Source organism: Branchiostoma belcheri, unplaced genomic scaffold, assembly GCF_001625305.1.
Source record: "Branchiostoma belcheri isolate BF01 breed outbred unplaced genomic scaffold, Haploidv18h27 scaffold62, whole genome shotgun sequence".
NCBI lineage: Eukaryota > Metazoa > Chordata > Leptocardii > Amphioxiformes > Branchiostomatidae > Branchiostoma > Branchiostoma belcheri.
The window spans coordinates 1,490,144-1,506,896 of NW_017804265.1; the positions used below are offsets into that span (position 1 = coordinate 1,490,144).

Below are 16,753 nucleotides of genomic sequence, written 5' to 3' on the forward strand. Positions count from 1 at the left end.
AAATCAATTTTTACTTGAGTTTCCAAATGCCTTGTGACTTTCCAAAATTGATGCGACCAGTGTTACTTGTTATTACTGTGTAAGTAGTACACAATGTGTGGATGTTTTGCTGTAATTGTAAGAGCCTGTCCCCACAAAAATAAAATCATCACAAGAAATTAAAGATTTACTGTACTCAACGTCCCCTACTATTATTAGTACTCAGCTGCCCAGGAAATATTGCAGAGCTCAGTATATAGTAAACCATGACCCCAGAAAATTATCCTGTTATTCCACCAATGTTATCAGTTTAAACCACTACCCAACATAAAAAATATGAAGCGACAGGGCAAAAAAACAACAACAACAGGCCTATTCATTCTGTGATAGCCCGAAATGCTATGATAGGAGCCCTGAAGACAACATACCAGGCTGGTTTATGATTCAAACAATGAATTTCAAAATTTTAAGCAAACCACTGCATTGACAGTTCAACTGTTGGAAAAACTATCAAAATCTTTTCAAGGGGAGTAACCCACCAACAGTTGATGTGACTGCTCTAGCCAAAGCAAGTTATCTGCCACAGCGAGTTCCCTTATGCACAAACAGGACAATTTGGAAACTGTGTACTTCACAGCCAGACTGTCTAAGAAAGTGTCTGGGACATAAGCCATCAGACAGTTTGAGCACTTCCTCAGGCTGGCACCAGAGTGTAATGTCTATGTGACTGATGCTCACTACTACCTGGCCACCCTGTACAACCAGCAGCAGGACAGACAGAAGATGATTCACCACTTCACCATAGGGCAGGAGACAGAGGCCAACAGGCTAACTGGGTACATCAAGAACCATCTGGAGATCCTCCGAAAGCTTAGATGTTTGGAAAGAGAAAGGGAATGGTGTTAGCAGCCATTTTGTAGACTTTTTGATATGCAAATGAGGTTCCACCTACCCCTTCATCTGTCCAATCGATGACCTCCATGCCGACAGGCGGGCCCGGCACCAGCACAAGCCTCACGAACTCCTGCAGCTTGTGCCACGTCACGCACAGCTCCTTGGTACCTAGGGGGCCTTCACTGTGGAACCTGACATTCTTCAGGACAAAGTGATCTGATTTCTAGAAAAGAAAGGCAAAACCAAGATTTAAAATTGCAAACATTCATATAATGTTACTTCTAGATGTTTGTATCTTTGTTTCTCTTGTTCACATGACATTCAAAGCGATGAAAAATTCTTCATACTCTTTCCCAAATGAATCCCATACTGTAAAAAATGTACCATTTTCAAAGTTTTGTGTCGCCCGCTTTACCTCAAGCAAGACCTCATAGCTCTCTCCAATTGAATCCTGGTGATAAGGATTCAAAGGCTCTTACCTCCCCCAATGCTCTTCCACATGCAGATGTGTCCAATCCTTCTCCTTCCACATTTAGGTACTTCAAACCTCCTTGTGTTAGCTGGAAAGATATGTGAAACAGTAGAAACAGTTAATCCAAACAACACATTTTCAATTCAAATATGCTACCATCAATGTGCTTTAGACTACTCATTTTCCCCTGAGTCTACACAGACATTGGTGTAAAGGCAAAGGGCACAGCATATTTAAAAAAAACATTGGGACTTGCCGGGGATTTGAACCCAGAACCTTTCGATCCTAAGTAGAAAACCACAAGGCTACCATAAAGTTTCAGTTGTCCAGCCCTTACCTTGGTAGGATTGCCATGTGTATCTACCACAGCGATGTGGATATCTCCCTGCAGCTTCTCCCCATATCTGACCACCTGGTCACCTGTACAGCTGCACCTGAGCTGGGTGGCTTCACCTGCCTGAGGCCTACACACAGGTGAGAGAAACAAAGAACTGATATAAACTCCCTGGCACTTTTTATCGATTGCTTACATCATGTATCAGTAAAATCTTGATTGCTATTGAAAATTGCTACTGAACTTTAAAAAATCTATAATTGTTCTGCAGGCCTATGGTAGTTTGTGTTAGGTTACAAGGTTTCAGAGAAAATGAAACCAGAAATCTTAAGTTTGTATTTGAACCATTCAAGTTGTTCGTTGTGTATTCTACAGCTGCAAGTATACATGTATACCTTATGGTGAAGCCCAGTTCAATAGGGTAGTGATCATGAAGGGTGACTTGGCAGTACTTGGTCTCTGCGACAGATAACGGCACCTTAATAGCAGGAAGATTCCCCTTAAGGACCTCTTTACTGTTCAGTCTTGGTGTCCAGTTCACCTGAATAATAAATGCATGAAAATGACTTAATAATCACCAAAAAGAATATCATCTATCCCTTACTGAGTGAAATTATTTAACATTCAACCAGTTTTATCGTTAGTGTCCATTTCAATTTTCAGTCTTTCTAACGGTTTCACTTAGTGTTTTGTCTATCCATTCTCTGATATTATCCTGCTATTAAGGAGGAATGCTTAGTTAATATTTATACTAATATTTATACTTGCGTTAAGAATCTAAAAAAAATAAACATAAATCAATGTACCTTGATTTTGGCTGCCATGGATTCGGTGATGGGCAGAACTCTTGAGGCCTCATCAAGTACTTTGAAAGCTGAAAAAAAGTAACTGTTTCAAAATCTAATGCCTTACAATCTTAAACAACACTTTGTATAAGTTTGTGTTATCAAAAAGTGGCAGACAGCTTAAGCTTAATGTATAGAATCTGACGTAGAACTGTAATATGAGACCAAGAAAACTGTAGGGTGATACATGCACCATGCTTTGATGTTTTTCTTCGTGAAACCTAATCATGTGAGACTTACTAAGGCCACTGAGAGTTTCTCCTGCAGTACATGTGACATCTGCTTGGTGTCTGACTTGCACTGCTGTGTCCTGAGGGTCCGTGTAGGAGAGTTCCAGGGTGGACGCTCGTGTACTGGGGGTTACAAGGATTCTCTTCTCTATAGCAGGGATGCCTCTAAAGCTCTGGAAAAATTGCAGAAAAGACTTGATTGAAAATTATACATTCTGAATGATACAAAAACAAAAATAATTATACTAGAAACTGTAAAATGAATCTGTAGTAGCTCTTAGTCATGTACTATATTCCAAAGATAATTTTTTTAGATTTTGGCTAAAATGATCCAACAAATAAACTTTAACAATGTATCAGGACTGTCTCAAGGACCTATTCACCTGTTTGCCTGAGGAAACATATTCCACCCGTTTACTGAAGAAAAATTGCTAAGAGACGTACAATCATACATTAACTGTTCTAAAAACTGTGAACTTACTGGGCATGATATGACAGCTTTGAGCACATGTTCCTTCTTCATGTTCCTGACGTGTATGAGATCGCCTGTGAGCACCCCCCGTCCTGTGTTACTGCAGTCCACAGTGTAGGTAGGCAGGCCTGACGAACCTGTGAACTACATTTCATCAAGAACTGTTAGATTCAACTGCTGATACCACATACCGGTATCCGTAAAGTCTCATGTGAATAAAGTCATGTGTCTGTACATGTAATTGTAACTCTAGTAAGTTTATGTTTTGAAATGATTGATCATTATTTATCGTGATGACATTGACAGTGGTCATTGAAAATTTGATCCTTTTGTACCCTTGTGTTGGATAAAACATCTAGCCAGGAAAGCCAGGAATCAAACCCGTAACTTCTCTTTCCATGTCCCACATGTTAATACCTTGCATGTGACGTCCAGTTTAGGTTGTGTTGAGATGTTGCCAGCCTTGTCCCTGACTTCCACATCAAAGCTCAGCTCCTTCCCATTCTCTACCTGCAGGCTGTCATCACCAGGCTTTACATGCAGGGAGCTAGGGGGGCCTGCATGAGGTAAAACAGACAACACAATGGATATTCAGTGTGAGAGAAAGCCCAGAAAGAAACTATTGGTCTGCAGAAGCAAAATCTGAAAGTACAACAGATACCATCAGTTCAATTTCTTGCATATTACATGTATTTAATTTTTCAGAATAAAGCAGCTACATGTATAAGGCCATCTTCAATTTTTGTGTAGAAGTCTTCTTACCATCAGTTTACTTAGTATCTCTGTCTCTTCCTCAACCCAGTTAAGACCTTGTCTTGAAATACTTATTATCAATCTTCTTAATATTGAAGATGGCCTTACAGCCCTATTATTGTGCTAGTAATATGTACATTGTACATGTATGTCAGAACTTACCAGGTAGGAGCCGTATTTTCAGCACCTGAGTGTCCTCCTCTAACCCTGGTAGAGTCACCTTTAAGTTGAAGTTCTGATTCAGAATCAAAAAGAACAACATAACATTTAACAACATGGCACACACAAGTACTGCAAATGCACAACTTATAATCTTAGTATGAAAGGCATTTCTTCACAATACAACTTAAAATGTGTACTATTGTGTCAGTGTTTTTTTTCATGTATTTGAGCTAGTTACAATGTATTTCCTTTAACAAATTCATTGTGTAACAGTACTACAGTTCCCACAGTTAACTAGACCAAGTTAGGAAAGACTATATTAAGGTATAGCTGTACCTTGCCCTGATGTGAGCCCACATCTCCCAGTGCTGTAACCTTCTTGATGACAAGTGTCGTCCCCTTGGCCTCTGTACCCTCATAGGTCAGGTCTAGACCACTGTCAGAGCAAAACAAAAAGGTCTTTGTTAAGAACCCAGTTGTATGATTGTCGTATAATCGTAATCGCAAACTAAATGCATTCTTGGAATTATAGCCGTGCCTACAAAATTCATCTCCAGGAGTCTCCCCAGAAATTCTTAAGGGAGAGGTGCTCTCTAATCTGTTGATGAAAAATCAGCAAACTTTCAGGAAAAAACTAAGAGAAAAACCCTAAATTTGAACACTTTGGTAGAGGTGCTAGGATTTTAGGGAGAAGGGGAGCACCCTTGCTTCATTGCTCTCTTATCAAATATCTGAAAACCATTCCTTTGTCCCAAATCTTTAAATTGAACCATGAATCTACTAAAATAGTGAGATGTTTGACAAACCTTGCTTCTAAGACAGGCTGTAGTTTGTTGGTGGCTGAGGTGGGGTGTCCAAACTCATCCTGTAGCTCCAGGGGGATCTGGAAGGGCTGTCCCACTCTGAACGGGGGGTCCATCAAACCAACCGTGAACTTGTCAGGTGCTGCCTCTGTGGTAAGAGGATATAAAAAATATATATATATATTTCATCTATATCATGGCATGGAATGAAATATAATGAAACAAACAAAACTTAGCATACAACTTTGAAATTATGACGGTATGCATATAGGAATCAACTACAACATTTGCAAAGCATCAAGTTGTTAACCTTCACATAGCTGAAAAAACTACTGCTCTGTTTGTTCTCACTGAAACACATTCGTACATATGGTAGACAACCCCTCCTACCACTTGCTACATAATGTAATCCAACACCACAGGGTGTCTGCTACAGCATCAGTTACCATGGTGACTGTTGGCTGGTCCAGGTCATTGACTTCATTTGTTTGGAGACGAAGAAGAAACAGAGCACAAAAACAGTATGTTTTCCTTCTGCTAACTAAAGGTAATCATGATAAAAAAGAAATTAAAGACAAAATGTACCTGTGACAGTAAACTTGATGTTGAGAGAGGGGAGTTCCTTCCCTGCGAAGACAGTGTTGTCACTTTCATTCATGACAACCTGTAGCCTCAACGTGTGCCTTCCCAGGTTCTTTACATTCTCTGTAGGGACAGATATGATAGTTAGTTAGTTAAAGAACCTTCCCACATCAAGTGATGCATAAGGCGGCACTCATCTCTGTTTTCAATAGATACTTCAGCAGTGCAATTACTACAGAAGGGGGTTACTCCACTGGAAGTGGTGTGAGTTCAACTCCCATACTTTCCAATGCTGATACTAAGCAGAGAAAACAGTCTGTACCATTTTTAAAGTCTTTGGTATGATTTGGCAAGGGGATCGAACTCACGACCTACCGATTGCAAGGCGAGCACTCTACCCATTGGTGGCAAGACATGATATCAAATTAATATCAGTACCCAAATTTGACTGAAGACTTCAGTTTTTGTCAAGAACAGATGACATGGGTGACTCGATGAGCAGTGGATCATACACTGTACATTGTACAAATGTATGTTACAGAAAGGCTGTGGTGCCCCGTCTTTGTTGAAGCATGGTTGTAACGGCTGATGTACAATGTAAATGGCCTCTTTAATACCTCGTACAAAAAGGAGCAGGCCGCAGAAAATGAAGTGCTGAAATTCCCATTGATTATATGTCTGTATGTTATTTGTATAAAGTTATTTAGTGAGCATGTGACAGTAAACAAACATGTATACCACATGGATCAGTCAGCCAAGGCTGTTCACTGACAGGCTGTCCACATTTATTATTAGATACAGTACACACAGAACGGCTAGGTGAAATATTTGTCAGATATTTGATTGATTGATATTTGTTACCTGCATGTAAAATGAAGGTATAAGTGTGTCCATGTGCTTCCACATTTTTTGAAATAGAAATATTTCAATTTTTGGTGCAAAAAAGTTACATAATGAACTTTTAAGGCCATTGTGTACCCACCCATTTTCCTGAACCAGTACGGCCACCTGCCTCCATGTTGGCTGATGTGGGACACAATGATGGAGTCACCACCTGGTGCTGCATGGGGGAACAAGAAAGAAAATTGGTCACAAGAAGAAAAAAAAGAAACAGTACAACATTTTTATCTCATAAATCAAAACAACTGTGAGCACAGACTTCTTACTAAGGCCTAGGACAAAAAATTCCCGAACGACCCTAAAAAAACTGCAGATCCTAGCCTTTTTCGTGTGTGGACCCCTACGAGGGACAAATCTTTTAATGAAAAGTTGTATGTACAATCAGTTTTCCATCATTGGCACTGAAAAATATTAGTGGCTGTCCTTAATTTTTTCAGGACTGAAACAGGAAACAACAGTTTCTTTCCTAAGCCTAAACAGAATAAGCTTTTGGATCTTTACTGTTACATAAAACCCGTCATTATATCACACATGATATGTCTGAAAAGTGATTTCCTACACTTAATTCGCTAGTCCATCTTGTTCAGAGTGCTACCGGCCGTTTGAAGTTGTGGCTAGCAGGTAGCATTGATAAATTGGCTGCTGCCATTTTCCCACTCCCCACCTTCGCGATGACATAACCACTTGTTCCCCTTTAAGGCCACACCAATTTAATTTGTTGGTTCTCGGATTTTTTCAGAAAAAAATATGAAGCGACAGGGCAAGAATAATAAAAATAACAACAGGTCTAGGCATCCTATTATGCAGCCCCAAATACTATAGGAGCCATGAAGTCAACACAAAAGGCTGGGGTTAATATTTAACTTTAATATTTAGAATTTTGAACTTTTAATCAAACCACTGCATTGATAGATGGAAAAACTGTAACAGCTAGGAAGAAAAGAACTTGCCTCAACTGTTGGTGGTAAAATATGACTATATTTGAGTTGATTCAGAACCATAATCTTTTTTTGTGTGTGTGCATATTAGAAAAAAAGAGGCGAATCCGAGAACCAACAAATTAAATTGTAGTGGCCTAAAGCGACTAAATTTCTTTGTAAAGGACACCAAAACTCTCTGGTAAAAATACGGATATGGGGCCACACAAAGAAAGATCACATCCAAATCACAAAAGTTCGCAAACTGACATTAGATGTAAATAACATCAAGATTCTGTCTAAAAAAACACCACCGTGTCAGTATGTCAACAGATTATGTTGTCTTCAAGCTAACTAAGTTGTTGTTTAAGAGAAGTGATGCATCATTTTGGTGGTTGACAGAATCTCTATGCAAGCATTCCTCTTGTGCTGGATAGCCTTTTTCAGACCATAGGGGCAGTGGGTTGTTAATCCACTGTAGATGTATCTAGGGCACGGTATTGGAAGGCAGAGCCCATCCCTCTCCTTCCACTGCCTTTTATCTCCCCAACTAAATCAGGTACTGATTTTACATCTACACCTGCCATGGGAGGAGTGAGGAAAGTTGTATAAAATTTAGCCAGGAATGCCGGGATTCGAACCTGCGACCTCTCCATCTCATGCCTGCTAGCCTAGCCATTCAGCCATTTGATGCCATGTTTGAATAGTACATCTGGGGCTATATATAAAAGAGGTACCTACTACGGCTAGATACAGCGTCGAGAAGCAGAACTCCAGTCAGAAGCTCTGAGGAAGGTGTCTGATAGACATCGAAACATAAGCAGGTGAGAGAAATTCTGGTTGTGTATGTCCATCTGTGGCTATGTTAACTTTTCTTATTCTGTTGCTCACATACTTTTTTGTCACAGGATAGGTTTCCAGATTTTGTATTCACAAGATATCAGAAGATTTCAACCTTCTCCCTGCTACCTATCCCTGTAAGCAATATGACTTAGTGCCAAATGGCTACATCAGCAGGGAAAAGGTTTGAAAACTTAACTTTTTCAATCTATCCTGCATTCAAATGGTACAATTATTTTTAACACTATCAGACTGTGTTTCATGATGATATTCATGACAAGATCTAGATTTGATCTAAAGTGTTAGGGTGACCCAAATCAGTACCAAATTGAACTTTTGCTTGAATGTATATTCTGCTTTTCAATTTGAGGAGTTTCATTCAAAAATAGGCTGACAATACCACTTGCATGCAAATGCAGGTTAGTGCATGTAAAATTGCTGCTGTGTAGGCATTTCTGATGTCGTATTAGCAACCTGCACCTAACCTGCACTGGTCCATAAACTGGCTTTAAACCATGAATGAAGTACATGTACATAATGTATAAGTTAAAAATAATGGCAAATGGTTTCTGAACAGTTTTTAGTATGATCCATACTTCCTAAATTCTGAGTGGTGCAGGTAAAACTTGTCTGTTGCAGGTATTAACTACTAAGTTTCAATGTTACAAAAAAGTGTGACAAAAAAGGATTTCGAGCCATGGAAAAAGAATACAAAGGTTAGGCAATGAGCAGTAACGATAATATTTCCTTTGCAAAGACGGTATGACTTCCCAACAGTTGGACCTATTAGAAGCAAATGGCATAGCCTTCTTTCTGGAACAATTCACGACAATGCCTGATGGTCAACACATCAGTTTAAATGGAGGGAGGTGGCTTGGAGGGTAACACTATTGACATTCTCAGATGAGAAAAGAGATGACATCAAGTCATGCAGTGTTGTGCACATATGTGAGTAGAATGATGAATAAAGGACCCTTTCCACTCCTTGCGGAGCATAGGGGTGATGTCCATCTCCACTTCTGTAGCCCTTGGGCCGCACAGTTGTGCAATCACTACAGCAGGGGGTTGGTAGTGGTGTGTGTTTGATCTCTCCATACTCTTTCTCATAGATGCTGGGTGCTAAGCAGAGAAAGCTGTACAATATGTACCATTTTTTAAGTCTTTGGTATGACCTGGCCGGGGTTTGAACTCACGACCGCTCGGTTACAAAGCGAGCTATACCCCCCATTCAGCTATTGCACCGGTGTAGGCTAGATACATGTAGTTTTATTTACTCTCTAACAACGGAAACAGCAATGATATAGGACAGTTTAAGAGAATCAAAAGACAAGGACAAGAAATGGGGTGAGATATGGAAAAGCAAAAAATAAAGTACAAAAAATTAATACAAAAAAGGAAAGATAAAAATCAGCACTTTCAAGCATGGTAAGAAAAACTCTGAGACAACCCCCCTCCGTTTCTTGTGGACTGTTCCTTAAGATTTCGAAATGGGATGGGCTAACTGACTCAGACACATTTCATTCATAGAATTCTTATCCCCATTCTTTCTTTTACACAAAGAAAACATTTCAAATCTGACCTTTTGGAAAACAAACTTCAAACAGAGCAATCTCACTGACTTACTTGTATCAAGGCAACACCCTGATAAAATATTGTCCAGATATCTAAACAAAGTCTGTACTCTCAAAGCCAAGGTTTACTGAGATATGAATTTTACACAAAATGCAAACAGCAATTAAAATGAGAAGACAGATTCAAATGGACTTTTGTTGCTTTATGGTGCTCTCTATGACGTAATTCCTTAATGCATTTACAACACAATGTAGTTTATAGCATTCAGTTCAATAGGATTGGACAAGTGGTGAGTCCCTTGATGCTTTTGCCTAAAGGAAAAAAATCGGGACCAAGAAAAAGCAGTCATTATGGCCAGATGGCTGGCTAATAGACGCTTTGGCAAGTTATACCTGAGCCTCAGGCAGTATAAAGCAGAACAAAACGACAAACACTTAACAGCATGTTTACACACATAAAGCTGGTATAGGGCAGGAAATTATTTATTTTAAACCATGTATCAGTAAAGGGCATGTGTGTGACATCATAATGTTGTTTAATGTCATTTTTGTTAACAATTGTTATTGGGTGGGCTGGCTACTCTCTCTTGGCAGCCAAGGGCTGAATTGTGAGGAGCTGACAATTATTGGGGCTTGATTACAAATGTACAAGGGTCTGTAGCCGCTGCCCTTTGGCGCTAACTCAGGTGACCTCAATACGACCCCAGGTGTGGCTAATTACTCCTTTCAATAACTGTTGGTGGGTTCCTTAACATGCATGGGGTGTGGCTCTCCCCAAACACAGGACCTCCATTTAACATCCTGTCTGCCTGAGTGATGTGAGGAAAGTCATGTAAAGTGTTTTTCCCAAGGGCACAAGTTTGGTGACATTGGGCGAGATTCAAACCCGGGACCACTTGGTTCGAAGTTGAACACTAAATATATTGTGACCAGACCCTCCAGCTACAAAATGTGATCAGTCCAACACCACAGGGTGTCTGCTATAGCAACAGTTACCATGGTGACAGACCTCTGGTCCTGGACATTGATGTATGTGTCTTGAGAAGTTGATGACATAATTATACATCAATGTGCTTTGGATAAAATCTTGCAAAGAGGAGAAAAAGACAATGGATTTTCATGATTTTGGTCAGGAAGATCTTTATAAACATTCCAATGTATGAATATTGGCAATATTCACATTTGCAGATACTTTTTTAAAGCTTTGAAATAATCAGAGTTACAGAGTGTCTCAGCTTTGAGGACCACAAAATACATAATTATATACTGATATATACATGACAACTTAATAATTATACTATTATTAATCATCTCATCAAAATGTAAATAGGTCATCAACTAGACAAAAAAGTCTGTCCACATTTTCAGTGTCTGTCTTTGATTCATGTGGTGTCTTCAGAACAGTGTTTGCCATTAAAGGATGGGCATGTTTTCACACCTTGTCCACAGGTACGTCTTTTGAAGCTTTAATTTTCGTAAGTAGCTTTTAAGTATCCTTTCCTTTCAAAGTTTAACTGGTCAAGCTATTTCCAATTGATACGGTCATTAGGTACCGAAGTATACATGTAGGTATTGGTATATATAATGATTAAATCATTATGCTACATTTATTCTCTTTGATATAAGTTGTGCATGGAAAAATGGGGTGGTATGCCTAAACATGTTGACGTCCCTTGCAATTGCAAATCTCACAGTGCAATTGCCAACCCGTCACTTTTCCAACAACAATTTCATCTTTTTCCCTATGATTATTATACTTAGTAATTTTACACTGCGGTGGCCTGCACAGTATAGACTACAATGTCCAGCCTTGTAACTTTGAAGGTGCAAACTTTGAAGGTGCAGGCCTTTCCCTGTTCACAGAACTTTTTTACACAACGCACAGTGCCAGGGCTTGAAATTAAAGGTGGTCCAGTGGTCACTGACCACTAAAATGGACAACTAAAAAGACACTTTCGGACATTTTTGGGACAGTAGAAAAAAATCAACATCAGAATGTCAGCCCTTCTTTAGTTGATCAGGCACGCGTCTCAGCTTTTGGCTCTGGGAAAGCCCCCAAATTTCTACAAAATTTCTCCCAAAACTCAGTCTAGTAAGGTACCTGGAAGTCATATATTAAGCAAAATAAAGTTGACTTCAAGTTTTTGTCATACATACTTCCTGAAAATCATGTTGGGACAATTCATGCTCATAGTTCGGGACAATTCAGAAATTTATTTTCGGGACTATGCTGGGACAACAGGGAAAAAAGTTAATTTTGAGGCCTGTACTGTCTCCAAAAACCTGTCCTATGACATGCATCACACGGCATGTCGATCACCATCACCGTCTACTAGGACAAATAATCTTTTGTCCCGTGTAAACCAGATCTTAATCTTCTTAATCTTCATGGTGGCAGCAAGAGGGATGGGCAAAGGACAATCCATGATATGATAACAGTAATGAATTGATAAATTCACAGTACAGATTCAAAGTGACCATAAAAACTGTGAACATAAAAGTACTGTGAAAAACTCTGGTATCACAGTATGATGAAACCCTTTGTTTTTCTTTCCTATTCATGCATGCATGCATGACACTGACACGAACTTGGTCCGAGTGGCTCTAAATAGCTTCAGGGTACACAAATAGTTTTTACAGGTGTACAAAAGTATGTTTACCTTTTATGAACATGACCAGAAAGCTAACATGTACATTTGTAACACCATTCTTTGCATAATTATGTTTCATCTGCTTTTACCTGTGCGTTATTTTGAGCAGTAAATGGCCTAACAACATTCCACACAAGCTTTGTATCTATTGTTTGTAACGTACAAGTTGACAATGATTTACATGTACATGTATGTTGACTTGTGTTCAGATAATGCCTTAGGGAATAGGGGTGGCCTCTAGTAATAGCCTCACCAAACAAAGAATTTAGACCTACCTATCCCCTCCCAAAGACAACACCCCCTTGAAATATGCAAAACGGTTCACAGAACAATATACATTGTTTAAGTCTAGATTGGCCACCTTGAACATGTAATGCATTACTAGCAATCAAAGATTCACCGTTATGTGTGTTTTTGCACCATAAATACCATATATGTGTAAAAATGTAGATTTATTGGGACTTTGAATGCCTGCCATGTGCTAAAAATGTGACACGATACAACACTATCCACAGAACTAACTTCGACTGGCCCACACGTCACTCAGACATCACATGTGACTCTGTCATTCCCTAGGTAAACATGCTTGATATAGAAGTGCAAAGAATTTGAACTGCTGGCATAGCCGTGACATGCTACATTGCCCTATTCTGGTTAGGGCAGGGTGTCAAACACAGTCGGTGCATGTCAGGACTTTGACTGCCGATTGAAAACTGCCGTGTATTGAACCATGCATGGGTAGCAGTGTTTGCAGTCGCACTACTGGATTCGTTAACGATACATGTTCTTTCTTTCTTGGAATTTCAGTGGGTCTCAACTTCTGCACAAGACTACACTGAGGAGCTTCGTTGGAACTCCCATTTTCGAAGCTGTGCAAACGTGTCACCGATTTCGTGGACTTTTGGACAGCAGAGGTGGTAGAACAAGACTGAACTGGAACGGTTGGTTGTACATTTTGTTGTCACTCTTTCTCGGAATTCTTCCCAAGCAAGGCTGAAATTCAAACAAGGAAGGGAACTAGGAAGTTCAAGACTGCACAGACACAAGTGTACAGTTCTTTATGCCTTTATGACAACAGCATAGGAGGCAGAACAAGATCAAACTGTAACAGTTGACTGGATATTTGAACTCACTCCCTCTCAGAATTCTTCCCAAGGCTGAGGAGCTTAATCAGAACTCAAAACTTGAAGGGAACTTGGAAGTTTGAGACTGCACGGACACAAGTGTACAGTTCTTTATATCTTTCTGACAACAGAAGTGGCGGCAGAACTAGATCAAATTGAAATGGTTGACTGGACAATTGAACTCACTCTTTGTTAGAAATTCGTCAAGTTTGAACCTTGAAGAATTCTGTCCAAAACAAGGGTAAGGAGTGTCACTGGGACTTACATATACATGTAAGTCTAAAAGGGAGCTTGGATCTTAAAGACTGGACTTCTTGAATGACTGTGCTCTGTTTATCCCAGGTGGTTTAAAAATTGTGAAGCTAATTCTTTGAGGAGACAGCAAAAGAAAAGGACTTCAGAAAGAAGACAAACTAAGAAGACAAACACTTGAAGCTCTCTACAGACAGTATTTACTCTGTGGGAACTAAGACTACTGTAAGACCCCAAAGATAGCCCCTCCGGGCTAGACGGTCCAGTGAACTGGGTCACCCCTTAGATACCCCCTCAGGAAAGTTAAGAGAACTACACAATGTACAATTAGGTCAATCCTTAGATGCTTGAGGCCAGAAAAGAGCGTTACACAGGTGGTAGCAGTAAAATGATCTGGACCTTTCTTTATAAAATATAATACCTGTGGGACCACAAGTGTCACATGCAGTTTATCTTGTCAATACTGAGAAACAACAGGCCTGGGATTGAAACTCTGGACTTTCTGGTCCATTCTTAGCAAAGTTGAAGAAGTAATCTTAATAAACTGTTGCTAAACAGATGGGAAATCTCATTCGCAGTCAGAGCAACATGGCAAAAACAGAACCGAATGAACTGTCGCCGCTCACCGGAAAACTGTCCTCAATCACTGAAGAGTGCGAACACCCTTCTTGCGTTCAAAAAAAGGAATCAGAACAAGAACAAGCCGCAAACATGAACACTTTGGAAACTCAGGAAGAACCAAGCGAACAAGAAGGCAGTCGACTTTGGAAGACACTCCGCGCCGGATTGGGCGTGACCTTGGTTCTTGTCTGTACGATTTTCTTCGCTCTAGCCGGAGACTTCATGAAGCTAAGTCACGCCGGAGGTTTCTCCTCTTTCCAGATCATTTTTCTGAACCGTACCTGTATCTTTGCGTTCAACCTCATCCTTGTTGCGTACGTACGACCTAGTTTGTTAGGAGAAACACGTAAGCAAACTGGGATGCTCGTTGCGATGGGGGTTGGGAGAAACATTGCCACCATTTTGTTACTATTCTCTATTATTTACGTGTCTCCAGGACAAGCGTATAGCATTATACGCGGGTTAGGACCAGTCTTTACGACGATAATGGCACTGGTGTTCTTAAAAGAGGCTGTTGCAATTGTTAACCTGTGTGGGATTCTTGTGTGTATAGTTGGGGTTGTGTTAGTGGCTGTAGGCATGCAGGAGGGGGAGAGCCTTTCGGATGAACCTCCGGAAATCGCCAGATCAATTCTTCTACCATTGTCCGCTGCGCTCAGTATCTCGGCCATGATGGTCCTAGGACGTTCGCTACTGCGTCACACCGTGCATCTCTTCACGCTCGTGTTTTACATCCAAGGCATCGGAGTGATCATACTCTTACCCTTGATGCTGATTTTCGAAAACCCAGTCTGGAAGCTCGACTCCCAAACGTGGGCGTACGCATTCGCTCACGCCGGTAGCTACGGCGCCGCCATGTTTTTTCTGTACGCGGGGTTGAAGTTAGAAAAGGCAGGGATTGTGCAGACACTAGAAAACGGGGTGATTCCCTTTTCTTTGCTGTTTGACTACGTGTTGTTGAAAAAGGAACCAACATACATGGAGGTTGGGGGAGGGGGGCTAGTGTTGGTGGGGTCCATCATTGTTGGGACGTACACATGGTGGCTAAACAGGCAGGAGGAACGAAGGAAAAAACTGCAGAACGAACTCAACCTTGGGGATAAAAAAAGCTATACAATGGGAGAAGAGAACTGACCAATAGTGGACAGAAAGAATAACTAACGGTGTAAATCGAAGATGATTGTGAACCCAAATAGAGTAAAAGTCACATCGATAGTAGAAACATCTTTTCAGCTGTACCATATACAACCAATATTTTCATTGTCCAGTCAAATTTTATCATAATTAACTATTGTAAACAACATTTCATAAATAATGAAATGTACATGTAAGTGATTATGGTGTGTGGTTCTGCCTTGTTTTGTAGGAATATCATCTAAGTCTTGTTTTGATAAGGAAACTACAACTAGCAAATGTATTGTGCAATAGCTGCATAAATGTTGGTAATTTTTGTGTCATTATTTTGGAGTTGACGCACATTGTATACCCATGTACATGTACATTGTATATTGTATAGTACAGAAGGTAGTACAATATATACTTTTGATCTGTTATATATGTAAGCTACAGGGTATAAATGTATGTGCAATAGCTGCATAAATGTTGGCAATTTTTGTGTCATTATTTTGGAGTTGACGCACATTGTATACCCATGTACATGTACATTGTATATTGTATAGTACAGAAGGTAGTACAATATATACTTTTGATCTGTTATATATGTAAGCTACAGGGTATAAATGTATGTGCAATAGCTGAAGACATACATGTACATGTACAATTATCATTATTAATCACAACCTAGAATTGATACTATCACTATATCAGCTTTCATAATTATGTACAATACTGATGCTAGCTCTATGAATTGTATAGCAGCTACATGTAAACCTTCATATCATTTTAAAACATACACTGTTGATATGATCATATGCATTGTAGATAATATCAATCTTAAATCTTTGTATTCAACAAGTTTATGCTTCATTTAGTGTTACATTATGTACTTAATAATGGTAGGTTTTATGTTGTTTTGCCAATAAAATACTTCTCATTACAAGTGTTGACACAAAATGCTACATTGTCATCAACAAATTCAGGTCTGGAAAAAAAAACTTCGGGACCAAATGTTTGCTTGTGGACAAATAATTTACCCCATTTACTGAAGAAACAATAATGCTTCTAAAAATGATGTTTCAGAGAGGTTGAAATTTAGATAAAATTTTATAGCCTTAACAGCCAGCGGTCCATTAAAAAAAGGCTAGGGTTGGGGGTTTTGGCCAGACGGTCCCATTAAAAAAAGGCTAGGGTTGGGGGTTTTGGCCAGCGGTCCATTAAAAAAGGCTAGGGTT

The 16,753-nt window shown here is 39.7% G+C and overlaps 2 protein-coding genes across 2 annotated transcripts in view; one reads left to right on the forward strand and one right to left on the reverse strand.

Moving 5' to 3' along the window:
- LOC109483044 (structural maintenance of chromosomes flexible hinge domain-containing protein 1-like) overlaps nucleotides 1–12,144 on the reverse strand; it is a 31,165-nt gene extending 19,021 nt beyond the window's left edge. The window contains exons 1-14 of the mRNA XM_019786001.1: nucleotides 12,075–12,144; nucleotides 6,509–6,586; nucleotides 5,530–5,649; nucleotides 4,948–5,092; nucleotides 4,478–4,577; nucleotides 4,142–4,214; nucleotides 3,644–3,783; nucleotides 3,236–3,370; nucleotides 2,765–2,927; nucleotides 2,486–2,553; nucleotides 2,075–2,220; nucleotides 1,683–1,809; nucleotides 1,353–1,433; nucleotides 932–1,096 (exon numbers count right to left, since the gene is read on the reverse strand). Of these exons, the coding sequence (XP_019641560.1) occupies nucleotides 932–1,096; nucleotides 1,353–1,433; nucleotides 1,683–1,809; nucleotides 2,075–2,220; nucleotides 2,486–2,553; nucleotides 2,765–2,927; nucleotides 3,236–3,370; nucleotides 3,644–3,783; nucleotides 4,142–4,214; nucleotides 4,478–4,577; nucleotides 4,948–5,092; nucleotides 5,530–5,649; nucleotides 6,509–6,586; nucleotides 12,075–12,144 (1,611 nt within the window). The remainder of the gene's footprint in view (nucleotides 1–931; nucleotides 1,097–1,352; nucleotides 1,434–1,682; nucleotides 1,810–2,074; nucleotides 2,221–2,485; nucleotides 2,554–2,764; nucleotides 2,928–3,235; nucleotides 3,371–3,643; nucleotides 3,784–4,141; nucleotides 4,215–4,477; nucleotides 4,578–4,947; nucleotides 5,093–5,529; nucleotides 5,650–6,508; nucleotides 6,587–12,074) is intronic.
- A 1,995-nt stretch (nucleotides 12,145–14,139) lies between these two features.
- Nucleotides 14,140–15,537, forward strand: LOC109483077 (solute carrier family 35 member G1-like). The gene has a single exon (XM_019786042.1). The coding sequence runs from the start codon at nucleotides 14,340–14,342 to the stop codon at nucleotides 15,534–15,536; it is 1,197 nt and encodes a 398-aa protein (XP_019641601.1). The 5' UTR covers nucleotides 14,140–14,339; the 3' UTR covers nucleotide 15,537.
- Nucleotides 15,538–16,753: the final 1,216 nt, after the last annotated feature.

Coding starts and splice junctions, on each gene's coding strand:
- LOC109483077 (XM_019786042.1), top strand. CDS start 14,340: ATGGGAAATCTCATTCGCAGTCAGAGCAACATGGCAAAAACAGAACCG.